A 19,884-nucleotide genomic window follows, 5' to 3' on the forward strand; every position below is an offset into this window, starting at 1 on the left:
TGTTGTGTGGAACTATGAAAGGAATGGCCAGTTCATTATTTTAGTTTCACCGTGCAATTTTCTGGTGACAACTCTGGCACATGGATAATCAGGGCAATCAGGTCTCCAGCTCCCCTTGCCACTCCTTTCTGTGATTTCTGCTACATTCCCCTTTTCCTTTGTCTAGCAAAGGAAGTGCTGGTTTATGCCTTTGTTTTATGCTGGCAAAAATAAGTGTTTTTTTCTTATCTTATGAGTGTGTTCTGTCAGAATATTGATACAGAACAGCAAATGGACAGAGCTGTAACCCGTCACTTAAATGACTAAGGAAACGCTGTTACTTCAGTCTAGTTCATATGCCTTTTCAGGATAGACTTCTAAGCATAGGAAAGTGTTTGATATTGGGTGGGATCTTTTTTCTTTGTTTGTGGTGGTGTTTTCTGGATTTTTTTGGTTGGTTGGTGTTGGGCTGGTTGGTTGGGGTTTTTAGTGTGTGTTTTGTTTTAAAGTTGTATTGCTAATGATTATTTTCTCTTTCCTTTTTGGAAGGCAGACTCTATTACAGGAGCAGATTTTTTAAATTTTTTTTCCTTCAAACTGCCGAATATTTTCCATTCTCCAAACTACATCAAGTTTTAGGATCTGTTCCCATTAAGTGATAGTTGTTTTCTGCAGCAGAGAGTTCCTTAAATCTCTTACACCCCCCGAATTGCTGACACAGAGTCATGCTAGTGTACGGTTTATAAACTGTAGGAGTGCAGCAAAATGCTTTGTTGGGTTGGTTCAGCTGATTAATTGTTGGAAACATTAAGACCTCTGAAGGGTAATGCTGGTGTTTGAAGTGATGTTAAAAAGTGATAGATTTCAGTGGCAAAAATGGTAGTAATCTTTGTGGTCTCAGTCTGGGAGAAGTTAATGAGTTAGCCTGAAAGTTTGTGATATGGTTTGCAAGAAGACAGCACAAATTGTATTACCAATTCTCATCTTTCAACCATAAATTTCTAGTCTGAATTCAGCAGATTTACCTCTGACTTTGTAAAGACCTGTTGACCAGGGTCAGGTTCACCATCTATTTTGTTTTATTGTGTATTTTAAACAAATGGTGAAAAATTAGATGATGTCAGAATGGCGGTGATTTTGGCTATCCTGTGACTTTCAAAGCAGCATCATTTTTGTTGAGTGCTGAGATGGGACTGGGTTCTGACCACTGAACACATCCTACGACTAAAGTAATTGGATGTACAAAAAAATTACGTTTTTCCCTTTATTACTAGTGTGCAGCTACATGTACGTAGCTGTCTGCTACCTTACAGTCCTTCTATGTGCTCGACATTTACTCAGCTGCAAAAAATAGTTTGTTCATCTAGCCGTTGAGCTGCTAAATCTGGAGAACATAGCAAAGTGTCTCTCATGGTGTGAACAGAGGTGGAAGCACTTGCCTGACTTTGCACATCAGTGAATCACGGAGGGTTTAGCAGTGAACAGCTTCATGATGTAGCTGCAGCCAGACCTTCCAGCTGCTCTGCGAATATTTTTGAGAAAATTCAGTTAATTTTATTTTTATATACCACAGAAATGTTGGTTGTTTTTTTTTTTTTTTTTAATCAAAACCTTAAATTACCCTCCTGACAATAGTGTGGGCTTTGTGTTAGCTTGGATAGCAGGAGCGCCTCATGGATACTAGCCACAGGCATCACAAAACTGATTTTTTTGGGGGGGGGTTTGGTGCTAGGATGCACAGACTCTTTTCATTGGCGTTCATATGGCCCATAATGTGGCTGTGGCCAGGGAATGACTCCAGAATGGCAGGTGACTCAGTACATGTCCAAACCCCAGAGCTTCTGTAAAAGTGAGCAAATATATTATTTCCCGCGATTAGACTAACAGCTTAGCTCCGTCACTATGCTTAATACACACTCGTGTAGTAATGCTGTCTTTGATTTTTGCTCTTAAAATTCAGTACTGGGTGTTTTCCAGGTAGAAGTTACCCATTTTGCTGTTTGTTGGTGGTTGTTCTGGTGGAGCATCCCCCATTCATCGTGGGTTTGCCTTTTGTATCCTTCCAATGTGAAAGGGTTCTGCTGACTTAGAGCGGATAAGTAACCCAGATGAATAACAGAATTGGAACCTAACTGAAAGATCTTTTTATTTCTGCTCCCTGGCTTTGTTGGAAATAGCTGTTTTTCAGATGTCAGAGGAGTTTATGTAAATGGAGATAGTTCTTGGAAAAACAGATGCTTAGAGGAGTACCACTTGTAGGGGCCACCAAAGTGTGGCCAGTGCGAGCTCTGTGTTCTCCTCAGCTACACATACATTTCCCATAAAACAGATAAATTCTAATTTTATGGGAAATTATAGAGTCCAAAAATTTAGTTGTAGTTCAGCTATAAAAAACATTTTAAAGTAAAACAATGACAGACCACTACTAAAAGCTAATTCGAAGGAATAAATTCAGGCATTACCTTCCCATGGGAGATTTTGCATATATGATTTTGCCTTTCTGGTCTTTGTCTGGAACCTCAACATGATTGCTAAAGATTTAATAAAAGTAATTTCAAGACCTTCTGCACATTTTAGACACTAGAAGTGGAGTCATGCCCTTGCTTTGTCAGGCTTGGTGTCATCATCCATAGCACTCAGTAAGAAACACCCTTGTAGCTCACAAAACCTTCTAATTGTGATGATTTTCTTTTTCTTTTCTAGCTACAGACATCTTGTTTTTTGATGTTATTATCTGGAATCCAGACATTCAGAAAATTTGGCTTTGAAGCTGTTCTGTGGCTGGGGTAGTTGTGGGCTTTCACAGATGCTCTCAAGTCTCTTATCTAAACATTTCTCACTTCAGTTCATAACCACAGACTGTGCAAAAGTGGTCATTTTTTATCTAGTTGCAATTTTAGCTTTGAACTTGTTAATTTTAAAATGTAGCTGAAAAATGATTTCTTGATAGTTGCATTTATTCTGGCAACTCGCACTTTTAATTGCATATTTGAAATGCTGCGGTTCTGACGCGGAAATGCTGGTTTGGCTTTGTAATAATTAGGAGTAGTTAATATCTCTTTGCTTTTTGTTTCATTTGTGCAACTGTTTACGTCCTGTAGGCTTGGTACATTGCTTACTTCAGTGTTTCTGGCCTCTTTGTGCAGCTCTCTGAAAAAAATAACTAATGAAAATGTTTAAAAGAAAGTGAAGTTCTGTTGCAACAAAAAAAAAGGAAGGAAAAGCATTGATAAGGGCGTAAGAAATGGAAAAAAGGACGCATCATGACGAGGCTTAAACCATGGAATTTTAACGTTCTTGTGTTGTAGCTTGGAGGAGAAATGGGGAGAAGCTGTGAGAAAGAACTGGGGAGAAGGTTATAAATGTTGGGACACATCACGTTTCTCTTGTGTCTGCAAGCTCTAATAAAAGGGCAAGGAAGGGGAAGTAAAGTTTTGGTGTTTATTATTTACTTCAGAGCACAAGTTTATTCTTTCACAGTGACCCAACAAGCACTGGGACCTGGGATGAGGATCAGAGCAGCCTACAATGTTTAATTGATTTCTCACTGGACTAGATGTTAAATGTTGCAGAGGTGGGGCAGAAATTCATTGTTGTCAACCTCGTTTCCTTCTGCAGTCACTACATTTAAAAAAGGGAAGAAAAAAAGAAAAAAGAGATGGTGAATGAGATGTTAGTCATTTAAAATAAAGTGATGGGTGCCTTCTGCAAGAGTTTTGCAAGGTCTTTTGGTAGCTACAGGTACACTTCAGCAGTTCCCTTACAAAGACAAAATTAGAAGACAAATGTTGAGAGATTTCAGGAACAACACCCCCCCTGTCAAATCAGAGCTCATCTACCTATTTTCTCTGATTTGTAGTAGTTTTGGACAGTTTCACTGCTGAGACATCACTATGTGATGTGCTGCAGCAAAGGTTGATGTGCCAGGGCTCAGCATCCTGACTCTGGAATAACAAGAATAAAACATATGTTAAAATGCATTTGTTTTGTGCCTTCATTCATGCTTTGGATGTATTACTACTTTAAAAAGAAAAGGAAGATAAACAACAGAAGTTTGTTGTTGAAGCGGTGTAGTGTTTAGCACACACATGCTCTCCGAGATTTTGCTATCATGCTGCCTTTTTTTTTCTTGCGGGAGACCCTTAATCACATAATAAAATATTAATAGCACTGGTCTTAAAAGATTTAGCTGCCAGCATGAGAATATGTAACAATGGTGCTCCGTGTGTATAATGTATGAAGCTCCTGTGTGTACTGTGAATGTATAATAGATACAGTTGTTCTAGTCTTAAAATTAATTGTGATGTGCCAAGCATACACTGTAATTAGATGCTCTTATAGAGAGGTGGATTAAAAACTATTTTTCAAAAGCTTATACATATTCAGAAATATAAATTCTATACTTTGTCATTGGGGACAGAAATGTGGTTACTATTCATGCAGTCCAGAGAGCTCTTTTTATTCTGACTTCCTTTATTTTATTCTATTTTTTATTATATAATTTATACCAATAACTACTTTAAGAATCTTATCTTTTCCCTGGCATACAGGCAGGCTAAGAAGGCACGTGTTAGAAATTAAGACCTACATCTGCGTTTAATGTCGTTATGGTTTCCTTTTGTCCCTGCAGTTTCCCCCATAACTCTGTGGAAAAAAAAAAATATACATATCTTACAAAATACTGCAGTAGCTGTAAAAATCATAACTCACGTATTTTTATGCAATGCCTAACTTTTCACTTTTGAATAAATATAGGATTTGAGGGTATTGGTAATGATTAGTCCAAATAGTGCTGGAAGGTTTGGGTCTGTTATTTCTTACTTATTCTGCTCTAGTGGGCCAGTAGTGTATGTGAATGTAATTAAAAATTGAGGTTGCCATGCTAAGGGCAGATGTCAAAGAATTGTTTTTTCAACCACCTTTTTAATTTATAAATTTAACCTTAGAGATGTCAACCTTCTTTTTTATAAAAAATAAACAAATAAACAAACAACAACAACAAAAAGCTAAGGTGAGGGAATGGGATACAGCCTTGTTGCAGTTCAACAGGATGGTGATATCAAAGAGAAGAATACCTTACATGAAACTTCAAATAACGTTAGCTATTGCATTTCTATTTTTTCCCCTCCAGAGAACAAAGCTGCTTGGAAAGAGTAATGCAGATTTTCCCTCTGGGGAGCCCGGAATGTACCAGCTGGACATTACGCTAAAAAGAGGACAGAATTTGGCAGCCCGGGACCGCGGAGGTGAGCGTGATGTTGGGGAAGTTACCTGTCGATTGGCCAAATTTATATGAGAGTATAAGTTACAACTAAGGTATGAATTGTAAATATGTTAGTTAAACTCTGCTTGAAATCATCCAGAGGTTCTTTGACTCAAAAGCATGAAGGAAAAGGAGCTAGGGCCAGCTAAATGCACACAGGAGGAGAAATAAGATTTAGCTAGTATTGGTTTAATTTTTCTGCTAGCTAATTTTCCTCCTTCTTTTGAATGTTTCAAACTGAGAAAGATATGATAGATTTACTTCATCCATGAAGATTCGGGCTTTCTTGCTCACACAATCACTTTTTATTTTGTTCCTTGACAGGTTGAGGGATAAATACTAGAGTTGCATTTAAATACAATAACAGTAAAAACTCCTGTATTTGACGTGTCCAGGCTTTACCTGTTGGCCACATATTGACATTTTACATCGTGCTCTGAGACATGTAGCACACACCTGGTTTGGACATGGAAAGGATTCCTAAATGGTATTTTCACCCACAGGAACACAACAGGCTGACTCAGTGACTCTACACGCAACAGCAGCTCGTATTTAAAATTAGATAGGTCAATAATCCACTTCCTGAACAACAATGTGAACATGATAAACCTGAATAACAACCTATTTTGGATTTCCCGTAACAGATTCCTTGTGAGAGAGAAAAAGCTGGATACAGTATAAATTTAACTGTAAAAATAGTATTGTACAAGACCTTTCCATGCTTACCTGATGGAGTTACCTGACTGATTTTGGATCTCAAATACAGTAGCAGAAATCAAGAAGGCTCTTTAGCTTCTTAGGAAATTGCTGCACTGATATTTATGTCACTGAAACTGAAATTTTACTACACTTATTGTTGCAAGAATAAGCTTTTCAGTATATTCTTCCCCTAGATATACTGATCAAGCTTTGCGTGACATTCATTAAAAATAGATACTCAAAGGTTTATGTACTACAAGCTAGAGATACTTGTCCAGCTTCTGAATGATATGTTGTAATTCAGTCATATGCATCACTCAGATTATTTATAAATGAAAAAAATGTGAATGTAAGTGTGATTATTTGTATGCAAGGAGAACATCCGTATTTTTTTTACCCGTGATACAGGTGTTTCAGTAGGAAACTGGACATGTAAAACTCAATTCTTAGTGGAGATTTTGGTGGGCACAAGAGGAGATTCAGTGAGTTCGGGGAAGAAAAGCTCACAAAGAACATTGAAATGCAAGAAAACACATCTGACCCTGGAGATCTTCGCTCTAAATTCTTGGTGTCTGGGAGGACACTAGAGAACATTAGCATTTTGCTATATATTCTTACACAGAGCTACTGAGACAGATATGTTAGACACTAAAACCAGAGCTTGAAAGATTTGTCCCAGGACTGTCTCAGAGCAATCTCAGTCTGTAAGTCTGTGACACTTCATTCCTCCAAACTTTCTCCAAATCCTCTGCCTAAAGCCCCAAAATTGAACTTTCTGCAAGTACTGTGAATTTGCCTCTGAAAGAATACTTGAACTACATGGTGGAAAATAATTTCATTTTAATTTTAGCTTCTTGTTCTTTGATTTTTGAACTGCAGTGTCACGTATCTTCAGAAACCTGCTGCTGAACATGTTGCAGTCTTGGAAGGCAAAGTTGAACTCTCACGTAGTGAGTGTTCTGCACACTTCGTCTTCCCCAGATTTATAAAAAGAGACACCACAACAATCTCAGAAATAAAGGCGAAAGATTTGCAGCTACGTGCATGTGGCTAGCAGTGCCAGCATTAATTATGACTATTAATTGATAAATAGCACCATTGATAGTCACAACAGAAGGAGAACAGAACGTTCTTCATGAGACGACCTGCTGTTGTCTTCCCAAAATCTTGACAATAATCCTTCTTTATAACAGGCAATATTTTCACTCTGGTGTCTGCAATATGACAAGAGGAAATGTAACTATTCAATTTAACTCCTCATTTTCACAAGAAACGCTGTCTTCAGTCAGATCCAGCTTTCTTTCCAGCTGTGTGATTTGACAGTTTACATTTTTTCTTCTGTGAATATCCTGGGGTGGCCACAAATGCAGTTTATAAAATCTGCTTTATTCAAGTACATCCAAAAGGAAACCATATACTTAGCTAGATTTCAAAATACATTTTCCAAGCCCGTTTCTCATGAGGTTTGGGAAAAACTGTGCAACGTTGGATCTGGTATGTTTGTGATATTAGCAGATTAACTTTATACCCTACATCTTTATGTTTTTCTTTTCAGTTTTGATTTCTCATTTGCTTTTTGTCATTTACAGTGCCTATGTAATATCATGTGCATTTCCGAGCTAAGATTTTTAGGGTAAAACAACCCCTTTGATTTGTTATTATTCTCTTACTTCTTGCATGTAGAGTTTATGTAGCTACTTCATATTTGTAACATGTTTTTATAGATGTTTTGAAATATCTTAAATACTGTTTAAAAACCGACCAGCAAGCCACCAGTGAATCAACCAGCCCTTCTGGTTGATCCATTTTTGCTTTAAGAGAGACTTATTTTGAGATGCCAACTGAAATTTTACAGCACAATTGGTGAAAAGGGGAATTACATGTCAGTTGTTGGTTTTCTACCATTCCCTTTAGCCAAAAGAAACACATAAAAATATCTTTTAACAGGTTTTAAATATGTACTCCTCACAGTTTTTTCTTACCTCCCTGGAGCCTGGATTCCACTCCCTTTTGTGCTTTTTGATAAATATGCAATGCTGGTTTGCTCTTCACTGTAGGAAAGGTGGGAAGTAAGTAGTACAGATTATTCCCAAGAAGCCTTGTGGTTTGTGTTATGTCAAAAACCAAACTAGGCACATGATGAATTTGATCCCCTCTGGCTTTAAAATGTAGAAATTGGTTTATTTTACAAAATGCAGGAAGATTGACCTGATCTTGTAAAAAACCACAAGGAAAATACTTTCTCTGATCATAAGTGAAGCATGGTTTGTTTGTTTAGTTGGTTTTCTTGATTGTTTTTTTAGGTATTGTTTTTGTTTGTGCTGTTGTTGCTGTTGTTTGTTTATTTGTTTGGGGGATTTTTGTTTGGTTTGATTTTTTTTCTTTTTTCTTTTTTTTCCCCCATATTTATCAGAAATAATGTATTTTCTGCATGAAATCTTACAAGAAACTTTCCGTTCCTGAAGACAGATGTTTGTCATTTTCTGAGGCCTTGACCTCTAAGTGGATGAAATCACCAGGTCTCTCTGCAGAAGGCAGTTCAGCAATTGTTCCTAAGACTAGAGAATCTGTCTTTGTAGCAACAGCTGAGGAATTGATCCCTAAGTGCTTGAAACCTGCAGCCAAAGAAGGCAGGAATTAAACCAGAAATTGTGCAATTCGTACCCTTGTGTAGCGCAAGGACTGCATTTTGATTTGATAAATTTACTGTTTCTGATGTGAAATATTCAAATCAGTGAGAAACTAGCTGCTTAAATTGAGAATAATTGGGAGACATTACTCCAAACCAGGAGAATCTGAAGAACTGCAGTAGTGCAAGAACATACAAATAGACTTTATATTTTTTCTGCCAAATAACTCTGCATAGCATCTACATTTTCAGATTCTAGAAGCAAAGTAAGTGCCGATGGGATAACAAGTGAGATGGTTAAGTAACCCTTTAACATGCTCCTAATTTTGAGCAATGATACAATATTAAAAGCAAACCTGTGTATAAGGCCACGGTTTTAAAATATTTAAAATACTTCATTTTAACCTAACTGCAGAGCATGTTTTTTACATTGAACTGTGGGTTTCAGTGACGTAAGATACTGATTAAAATATAATGTATACAGCATAGTTTAGGGATGGAAAAATTCATCCTTATGATTCAGGTGAACCAGGATTATGGAACAGATTTACTTACTGCAAAATATCGCTATGTCTGTCACAGAGTTGAAAATGATAGGAACATACCCCTGTTCAGTTTCCAGGAGAGGCAAACAGGAGGATTATTGGCATAAATCAATTGTAAATCTCTAGTGTAGTGTTTGCACCACCTCTGAATGTGGCAAATAGTCCAAGGCAATAACCAAAGAGAAATGTTAGTCGTGCTATAACAAGTAGCCAGATGCTAAATTATTTTCAAAGGTCCTCTTGAATCAGTATTTTCATGGTGCTAATTGTGAACATTCCTCAAAGTAGCTTTTAATTATATTTTTATTTAGCACATTAAGGAGCTATGGAATTTGAATGTTCTTTAATAGAAAGGAAATCAGATATCATTCTTTTTTGGATGCAAATCAAAGAGTTTATATTTAGTTTGAATCAGATTGGGCAAGAATGTTAGCGTATATGAAGGTGTTTCAGAAGGGTTATATTAAGTTTTATCTGAGTTAAAAATACACCCAGTTATTTTAAAGAACTCCTCGGATACGAACGTCTGGCAGAACTAATTTTATAATGTTGAGTTTCCTTATTACAGAGATAGAAAGGATAAAATACTGAAACAAGAAATGGCAGCTTGACATGCTTGTTTCTCTGGAATTCATGTAAATATATGTGGATAAGTGTGCCAGCATTCATAGCGTGTAAAACCTTTTACAGAATGTTTTATTTAAAGGTACATGCTCATTAGGTAAGCAGCACTTTCTGTGTGTATTTGAGTAAAGATGCCTGAGGCATTTTCTCCTGACCAGGTCTCATGCAAGGTCTTGGACACATGATGGTCACAGGGCATAGTTGTCCTGCTGTGACGTGGAAGAGCAAAAAGGGAAGAGGGTTGGTTGCACACTCTTGTAGTGTGCTATGGCATCTGAGCAAGTCGCTTTGCAGAAGGTGCCAAAGTCCTTTGCAGGTGAGCTCAATTACAGAATGTCCTGAGCTGGAAGGACCCACAGGATCATCGGTTCCAACTCCTGTCCCTGCAATGAAAACCCCACAGGTCACCCCGTGTGTCTGAGGACGGTGTTCAGTCTCTTCTTGAACACTGTCAGGTTGGGTCGTGACACCTCCCTGGGAGCCTGTTCAGTGTCCAGCACCTCTGGGGGAAGAACCTTTTCCTCATGTCCCACTGACCCTCCCTGGTGTCCTGGGGTGGATTAGAAGGGGGTGGTCAGTAGGTCAGAGAGGTTCTCCTGCCCCTCTACTCTGCCCTGGGGAGACCACACCTGGAATATTGTGTCCAGTTGTGGCCCCTCAGCTCCAGAAGGACAGGGAACTGCTGCAGAGAGTCCAGCGCAGCCACCAAGATGCTGAAGGGAGTGGAGCATCTCCCGTGTGAGGAAAGGCTGAGGGAGCTGGGGCTCTGGAGCTGGAGAAGAGGAGACTGAGGGGGGACTCATTCCTGGGGATCAATATGGAAAGGGGCAGTGTCAGGAGGATGGAGCCAGGCTCTTCTGGGTGACAACCAGTGACAGGACAAGGGGCTGTGCAAACTGGAACACAGAAGGTTCCACTTAAATTTGAGGAGAAACAACTTCTCAGTGAGGGTGTCAGAGCCTGGCCCAGGCTGCCCAGGGAGGCTGTGGAGTCTCCTTCTCTGCAGACATTCAAACCCGCCTGGACCCCTTCCTGTGGAACCTCAGCTGGGTGTTCCTGCTCCATGGGGGGATTGCACTGGATGACCTTTCCAGGTCCCTTCCCAACCCTGACATTCTGGGATTCTGTGATCTTTCTACCATTCCCTGGGCTTCTGTCATTGGTCAGCAGAGAGAAGAGATCTGTTGCTCTGGTTCCTTCTGCTCCCAACATGAAGCAGTGGTTGCTCTCACCACCAGGTCCCTCACTGCACCTCCACCTCTCCATCCAGCAAACAGCTCATATTTGGTCTACAGGCAGCGTTTTCTTCTGTTGTCTTTCTGTGTCTATCATAGCCAGGAATTCCTAGGCACATGGGGAAGTTCCCACCTGTGGGTCGTACACACTGTCCCCTTGAGAACTTCAGAGGGAACAGCTTCTCCCCTTTGCAAGGGGAGCTGCAAAAAAGTCAATCCATCACTTGCACCCTGCTGAACTCTTGTTCTCCGTTGTGTTTTGGTAGACATCTGATCTGTTGTGTTTCTTGTAACACACTGTGGCCCTTGGGGGTTTTTGTCCTTATTTCTCCATCCCAAGGGGAAGGAAACACTTGAGGAAACCACATGGCAGCCTCCTAAGGGGGTGGCAAAATGCCCTTTCCTAAGCCTTTAAGGGGGACTCTGCTCTCAAGTAAATTGTGGGACTGTTAAATAGCTTGACAAGGTAGCTTAGCAGATGTTCCTTGGCATTTTGAAGTGAACATTTCTACAGGAATTCCAGAATTAACTCAGTCCTGGCAGCTCTGGACGGAGCAGCAGTTGCTGTGAGTTCCCCTGGCAGAAGCTGCTGTCAGCACTGGGACACCCCCTGCAGAAACTGGCAGGGTCAGGCGTTTTTCAAGCACCCACATCATCACCTCGTACTCTTTACCAACCTCCTCACAGCCCTGCTATTCAGGCACTCAAATAAAAGGCAGTGTTTTGGGGGAGCTGGAGGGTGCTTTCAGCAAGAACCTACGTCTGTGATGTGCAACCTGTTTAATTTAGTGAATAATTTAATACAAAAACCCTCAACAATAATAATTCCCCAAATGGCCATCCATTTATTTATGAGAGTTCTGGACCATATGCAGAAATGTTTATTGATACGACCGAAAGGATATTGAAAAAGTATAATTAAGAAATGCGAAAATCACTAATTATTTTTTTCCAAACGTTTTTTGATTAGTTGCATTCAGGCACCTGAAGTTGAAAATGTCAGTTTGCAGTACACTGGGAAAATTCATATGGAGCAGAGATGGCAGATACATTGAGTTGTTAGCTAAACAGGTTTATTGTAGGTTCTGAAAACACAAGCCATTTTGAACATCAGGCTCCTGAGCATTTCAGGTATACTCTAGATTTTATGATTACTTAATTTATTTCTGTTCTGTTGAAGCTGGTGGTAGAACCTTCATCAGTTTGAGTGGGCCAGAATTTACTCTCCTGTAACAGTCAATGTATAAAATAGTCAGTACAATAAACCTGAATCCTATAAAAATGCAAGAGAAGGGACATAATAAAATTACCCATACCTTTTTGGGACAAATACTGTTTGAGGGGTTGAGAAGCTAGAGAAACTCTCCATTAAGCCCTCATAAATCGCCAATCCAAACTGTTCTATGATTCTATAATATAACTTGAAGTATAATGCAACTTGAAATTCAGAGTCTAGCTCTCCAAAAATCTTTTCTCCAGTGTGTGAAGTCAGCGATTCTTTTTTCCCCTGTTTTAAGGCATTATTGGTCATGTCTGCCCATCCAGATGATCTCAAAATGCAGTAGGAGAATGAGTAAAGGTGATGCCCAAAACTCTTTGTAAAACTTTTCAAACACATATCATTCGATGGCACTACTGCAATCACATTGTTGACACTCTTAATTACCGAGTCATTCTGGTCTTTGCTGATTACTTAGGGAATATTGTTGTAATTAAAGGCAAAAATAGGAATTTTCAGAATTACTCATTGCAGAAGGGTGAATGAGACAAAAATCCTCTTGCATAACCCAATCATATTTTCCCCTCTGTATCTTTCCCTTCCTACGCTCCTGTTTCAATGCTTCAGCTCTATCCAAAGCAGTATTTTGAACTACGTAGTATGTGTAATTTCTCTGGAGGTGCCATGAGCCATACAAAGAGAAGATCTTGTGTTTTCTGTCTGCCACCTAGTTACACTTTTCATTATCTACACTTTTCTGACTGGCATTTCTAATTGCAAAATATCCCTTCCCCTTTAAGTTCAAGAAGACCTCTTGAAAACAAAAGATTGTGGTTCACTAATCCTAGCTTCTGCAGCCTTTTTGGACTGATTTCTCCAGTGATATCCTTGAAAAGTGTTTAGGAAATAAAACAAGGCAAAATCATAAGTAGAGTAGTTATTTTTCATTGTTAAGAAAACCAGTTTGACTGGGAGTATTAACTTTGTATCAGGGTAAGAAATTACTTGATTTTCAATCAAAATACTGTATCTTGATTCTGATGATGTTTGTTTTCTCTATGGATTTCTAGCTGATTTGCTACAGCCATATTCTTGGTAACTCTCACTGTACTAAGAAATGAGACTTTAACCAATAAGAGAGGCTAATAATTCTACTGTAGGTATTCCATTTCTGATTGCTTTCTGTTATTGATGCTGTTATTGTCTTATAGTACAGAGTTTGGAGAACGGATGTTGACGTCTAAGTTAAGCTACATATAATGCAAAAGGTAGCAATAATGGGAAATGAACTTTTGGCTAAGAGCAGTAAAAATCTGTCATGAAGACCTGACAGAAAAATGAGACGAGTTGAAACTTCGCGTTGCTGAGGCTGTTTCTATCTCTGGTGTGTCTTCTCCTGGGAGGTCTTGTGACTGTAAGAATCCAGAGGTCATTATTGTCTGCCTAAAAGTTATTTCAGCTTTGACTGTGCTCAGAATTTGACTTCAACTCAGGAAAACTGAACTGCTGTGTTTCTCTGTAAAATTGCCCTAACTGCACTTTTTTTGTGTGTGTTTTGGTGGTGGTGGGTGTTTTGTGGTTTTTTTTGTTTGGTTTTGGATTGGGGTTTGTTTGGTTGGTTGGTTTTTGTTTTGTTTTATTTTGTTTTGTTTTTCTGAAATGATATAAAGCTCTTGGTAGGCTTGCATTTTTTTCGTTTATTTGTGGCTGTGTCCCAAACAGGAAAGTGGATCAGAGTCACAGTCCATCCCCGGGTGATCTTGATCTGAACATGTAGACGTACACAACGGGAAGATACAGATAGATGAGGAAGTGTAAAAAACATCATTTCATCAGCAGAAAAACTGCATTTTTCATAGCATGTGGAACCTTTGGTGTGAGTTGAGTGGCACAAGACTAAGAAGGAAGGAAGAGCTGAGTTTAAGTGAGGACAGTCTGTTACAGAGCAGACCAAATTTCTGTTGTAGGCCAGAAAGATCCCTATGAGAGCAACAGGACATGCTCATGGGACACAAGTTGAAGTTTCCTATTGTGTTACCATTATTCCAGTCCCTGAGGGATTTTTTGATGTGTGAGTCACGTTATTTGCCTGTGTGTTGACCAATACACTTGGCCCAAATCACCCACGACATGGCCTAGTACTTCTTCAAGTTCTTCATTGTAAATTGTTGTAGTCTAGGGGTATAAATTGGAGCATTTTTTCCCCAAAGTATAAAACCATAGTTAGGATTCCATTTGTATTACTTCCAAAAGAGATAAAAAGAATCAAAACGTGTTTCAGATTCTGGTGAAAAACACTAGGGATCACGTGGTTGTTTTTTGGGTTTTTTTTGGGTTTTTTTTAATATAACTTTTGAGTTTTTGTGGTTTTTTGGTTTGCTTTGGTTTGCTTTGGTTTGGCTTGGGTTGGGTTGGGTTGGGTTGGGTCGGTTGGTTTGGTTGTTTGTTTGGGGTTTCTGTTTGTTTGGTTTTGTGTGTGCGTGTGTGGTGTTGGTTTTGGCTGGTTGGTTGGTTAATTGGTTGTTTCCCCCCACCCTGTACTTAGAAGTGGTTATTTCTTGTTTAAGACTAATACTAAGAATAAAGCCATGTCTTCTCTTTCTCTCTTCAATGATAAATGCACCAAGGAATTGCTTATTCAGCAAATACCTTTATTTAATAATGAATCTCAAATGGAGATTCAGTTTAATTGTGGTGGAGTCACCATCCCCGGAGGGGTTTAAAATGTGTTTAGATGAGGTTCTTAGGGACATGGCTTAGTGCTAGAGTTAGGTTGTAGTCAGACTCAATGATTTGGAGGGCCTTCTCCAGCCAAAATGATTCTATGAGTCTATGATTGCCATGATTGGTATTCTTTAGCGTGGTAGCAATGTGTTTATTATTCACTTTAATTTCATGTGACGATGTGTTGTGTAGCTGAATGGATTTTTCCTTTGCTAGACATGCAGAGCATTGTGCTAACATTGCACATTACAAATATAAGTGTTTACTGCTTCTTTTTCTAGAGCCCGAGCTTTCATACCATTTTAATAGCTTTCGTTTTCAAAGAAAATTGAAATATTTACAAGAGGAGAAAAGGCATGTATATTTGAGCATATATCTCTGGATCGTTGTATGCAAGTAGGTGACCACCAAGTAAGTCTTCACGAGTCATAAACCTCTCAGTGAAGCTTTGAATCATATTATTGCTCTAGCTAAAAAGTTGTGGAGGTAAAGCAGGAGAACTTTGTCAGCACTGGAATAAGGTGGAAAGTTAATTCAAAGTCAATAGATGGCATCAAACACCTCTGTGTCTGGTCATTAAAAGAAATAGAAAGTCATGTTTTGTCAGCGTAATTCTACTGTGTCCATTTTTTCCAGATTACTATATGCAAATAAGGAAATAACAGCCTTAAGGTTTTCTAGCTCATAAATTAAAATATTATTTTAATGTGAGATTCGCATAGTATGTTTCTGTGAATGTTTCTTAGTAGTGTAAGTTTTCCTTCATGCAACTTTAATTACGATTGCATATGCAATGAGTATCAGCTTCAACCAGGTTACTAAATATACATTTTTCCTTTTTTCATTGTGCCAAATATATGTCAAGGGTTCTATTTTTACTTTACTCAGCATTTTTATTTTACATTTTAAGATTCAGCTTTTATTTCAGTTTGCATTCAGTGCATAGTAAATCATTCCCCTCGGGAAATGGAGAAAAATATCATTGACTGCATTGCACATGGACAAGGGCAACTCATGCGTGTGTCAATTGCAAGCGTATATCGAAAAGATTATTTCTATAAAACTGGGAGGTATAAAGTATAAGACCAGCAGTGATCTCTGCTTTTCAGACAAAGGTGTGTTTGTCCCAGGAAAGGTGAAACCTTGGATTGATTTTGCAAAAACTGGCTGTCCTGACAAAATAAAAAATGGTGTTACTTTGAACAATTTCAGGAAGATTTTAAACATTTTTGGGAAGATTGCAATTTCAGTCCTGAGGTTTTAGGGGTGGAGTAAACCATGTTACCTTTGGTTAAGGGATGTAATTCTGTTTATATTAAAATATATTAAATAGAATAATTTGAACTGCAAGGAAAACATTTCCATAGCACACTTAAATCCTACTTAAATGAATCTGACTTCAGCCATGCTTAAAATGAAATGTAAATACTCACTTGTATTTAGGCTGACTATTGTAAATTTGTCTATCCATCTTTTTGCTTATTCTGTCCTATACCAAAAAGGTCTTTTTTCATTCTTTCAATTTCATAAGCATAATTAATGTTTGTTTAAATTAGTATTTTCTAAACTAAGTAAAGATGCTTATCGTGGGCTACATTGAAACACAGTGCTAAAGCTGCCTTATTTGTGGCGGGTGTGAGACTTCAAGATAAAAAGCTGTGATTGTTATAAGCAATACTTTTTTAATAGGCACTGAATAATTGAAGTTTTTGTATTCCCTGCTGACTTTTGAGCAGAAGAACTCTGCATCCTGCAGAATCTGTGTGCTCACTGTGAATTTGTAATTGGCGTTTTCATTCTTAGGATACCAGTTTTCCCGAAGTGTTTATTTAGTGTCCTTTTTAGGAAAATCGGATGGATAATTCCTTGATAGGTGGATGGAAGGACAGAAAGTAGCATAATTTATGAAAAAACTGTAGTTTTTAGTGATATAGTGTTTAGTTCTGGTGTTCAGGAGACTGCTGAAGACCAATGAGAAGGCTTGGCAGCTCTTGTAAAGGACAAATAATAATAATTATATGTCCATTTTTTTTTTAATTAATATACCATAATTTGTGATAAGTAGTTTCCCTACTATTCTGAGTAAAATTTGAACATATTCTTCTATCCTTTTTTATGAGATGCTTTGTGTTGTAGTTTGGATTGTAAAAATCCCCCACTTTTTCTTGGCTGTGACTGGATGGAGTCAGAGAGAAGGGGAAGGAGTTGGATGTCAATGCTCTTCATGCAATCAATCAGGAACAAATGTTTGTATTAATAATTAAACTTCTAATGAATTATGACATCAAAGTCATTGTGCATCTCTACTGGTTTCCTTTGTTTTCAAATAATTGCAGATTGAATGAAGCAATTCCAAAAATGAAAGTAAAATGGAGAAATACTAGAAAACCGTGACAGATATTTAGTTATACTTGTAAGCTGAAATAAATTAAGAACACGCTCTTACCTTATTAGTACTTTTAGAAATGTGTACATTGCCTGATTACTTGCAGTGATGAAAAAATCTGTTCACCCAATTTTTATTGGGTATTTGCTGCTTTTGACATTGTTCTTATTCCCACAGTGTTCCTCATGCATCCTGTACAGCAGCAAATCCCATTTAATTACTGCGATTTACAGTTGATGGTATTTGAAGGTTGTGTTTTTTCAAGCCACCAGGATGAAATTGGTCTAACTGTGTTATTTACTCTGTGTGTGTGATGAATCCAAAGGAGCTCACAATTTACATTAGGAACTTGATGGGGCTGCAACCTTTGTAAAATTACTGCTTAACCTTTGTACCACTGTAGATGGAAAAGAAACATCTTGCGACCAAGCGCTCTACTTTGCAGCAGTGATAACTAACTACAGGGAAAACATGAATTAATTGGTTTGTTTGCCTTTTTCCCTATGATTAAAGCCACAGGCAGAAGAGGGTAGTTTCTCTGATTTGCTTCTTTTTCTTTTTGAAATCTTTTCCTCAGTGTTCTGAAAAACAGGTCATCCACGGGGGAAAGTTAGCTTTTTAACTTAAAAAAAAAATAACAAAACTAGAATCTAAATTGTGCATTGATGAGCATCTGAACCATGGAAAAGTTTTTCAAAGCGGGGTTGCATATGGCTTTTGGTTTTGTTTCAAATGCTAAACTGTGAGTGAACAGCAGTGGTGGAAAAATGAATGTGCTTGAGCATAAAAACATCTCTACCTGAAGTAACAGCTGTTTTTCAGTATTGTTCATCTATATTGTATTCTGGGGTTTTTTTAGATTTAAAAATTTTCCATTAGGATTTCAGTGTCTGGTTACCAGACAGTATAGGTAGATCTTCATCTGAAGTTTTCTAGACATGCTGTTAGTTTTACTTTGTTCACAATGAGAGAAGTGCAAACACCCTTCAGAGGAATCCGGGGACTTTTGCCTCATCCTTTCTGTCTCATTAGCGTCAGTTACGGGGGATCGGTCTCACACTCATTACTTGGTCTTGTGGACCTTTGAATTTTGTTCAGTTAGTAGCTTATTGTATTATATTAAATAGGATTTCATTAAGGAAAAAAAGTCTGTTCAACAAGTGGCCTAATAATGTTGAAAAGACTGTTATGAACCCTTGGGAACAAATTAAGTAAATGCAATACAACTTTATTATTCTGACCAAGTTTTATTTTGCTATATTTCCACTCCATTTCACTGCTCTGGCTTCTTCTGAAAAAGAGTTTATTCAAAATAAACATTTTTAATATTTCTGCAGCATTTTTTTTTTAATCATCTTCTATATCTGCTTGTGAGATGTAGTCAGTGCCCTCAACTTGAAAAGCAAAATCCATTTTAGGAGGTGTCTGCACAGAGAGAGACGTGTTTGACCTTGATGTAACGATGGATGCAATGACGGATGGAAAAGAGAGGCTGCCACCCTGTGCAAAAAGGAGGACAATGTCTCACAATTTGTGGCTTTTTTTGAGAGAGGGCTTTAAACTCATGTGTGAAGGCTCATAATGACGTTCTTAACTTCTACATCTAAGACAAATAGTTAAACAATTATAACTTAGTTCGTCAGATTCATTTCTATGGCTCAACAAGAGGGAAACAGATTAAAAGCCTGAGACTTGAACAACAAGAATACATGACAGATACCAGGTTTTTGGAGGCTGTTCTTTTTTTCTGGTTTTGGGTCATGAACTTGTAATGTCTGTTAACAATAAGGTCATAAGTGAACTGGACTTTCTCTTTCAAATACATGAATTCAAGTTTTGATGTTGATTTAAAATATATATTATTGTATTATTACATAATGTATCTAAATAATATAGTAACAGATGCGTTATGTGGCATTAATGGTTTAATATTAATAGGAATACAAGATTACTATATAGAAAATACATAATATTTGTGAAAATTATTGATGTTGTTGTTATAACAGGTAGAATTAAATCTGGCCAGGGACTTCAAGGGTAATAAGAAAAGCTTTTATAAGCATGTTTGTGTTAGAAGGAAGACTAGGGAAAATGTTGGCCCTCTGCTGAAGGAAAAGGGATCCCAGGTTATATGGGGTATGGAGAAGACTCTGAGCAACCTGAGCTGGTGAAGATGGCCCTGCCCATGGCAGGGATTGGACTGGATGAGGTTTAAGGTCCCTTCAACCCAAACAATTCTGTGATTCCATGATAAAGGATATTAAAATTGGGACCTTGTGCCATAGAGCAGTGATGGAGGTGGCTTGATGCGGTTCAGTGGAACTGAGACAGAACCAAGTTTTGGCCTCTGCTTCTCCTTTTGCCCTCCAATTAAGTGAAGGTGTTACTGGAAGATCTCATGGCTGATTAGTTTTTGGGTTTTTTTTTTTTAATCTTGTTGTTCTTTATACATACACCTTTAAAATTTGATGGTCTCCCTTCAAGGAATGGGAGAGGTCTGTGAAGGCTGTGGGGCTTTTAACTAAGAGGACATAATGAGTTCTCAGCTTTAAACCAGAGATGGATCAATGTGAGCTTAGTG

The 19,884-nt window shown here is 38.1% G+C and overlaps 1 protein-coding gene across 6 annotated transcripts in view; it reads left to right on the forward strand.

Annotated features, from left to right (window-relative positions):
- Positions 1–19,884, forward strand: part of MCTP1 (multiple C2 and transmembrane domain containing 1) — a 280,175-nt gene that overhangs the window by 101,747 nt on the left and 158,544 nt on the right. For all 6 annotated transcript variants that reach the window (XM_071802132.1, XM_071802129.1, XM_065861272.2 and 3 more), the window contains exon 2: positions 5,111–5,225. In XM_071802132.1, the coding sequence (XP_071658233.1) occupies positions 5,111–5,225 (115 nt within the window). The remainder of the gene's footprint in view (positions 1–5,110; positions 5,226–19,884) is intronic.

This window comes from Patagioenas fasciata, chromosome Z (genome assembly GCF_037038585.1).
Source record: "Patagioenas fasciata isolate bPatFas1 chromosome Z, bPatFas1.hap1, whole genome shotgun sequence".
NCBI lineage: Eukaryota > Metazoa > Chordata > Aves > Columbiformes > Columbidae > Patagioenas > Patagioenas fasciata.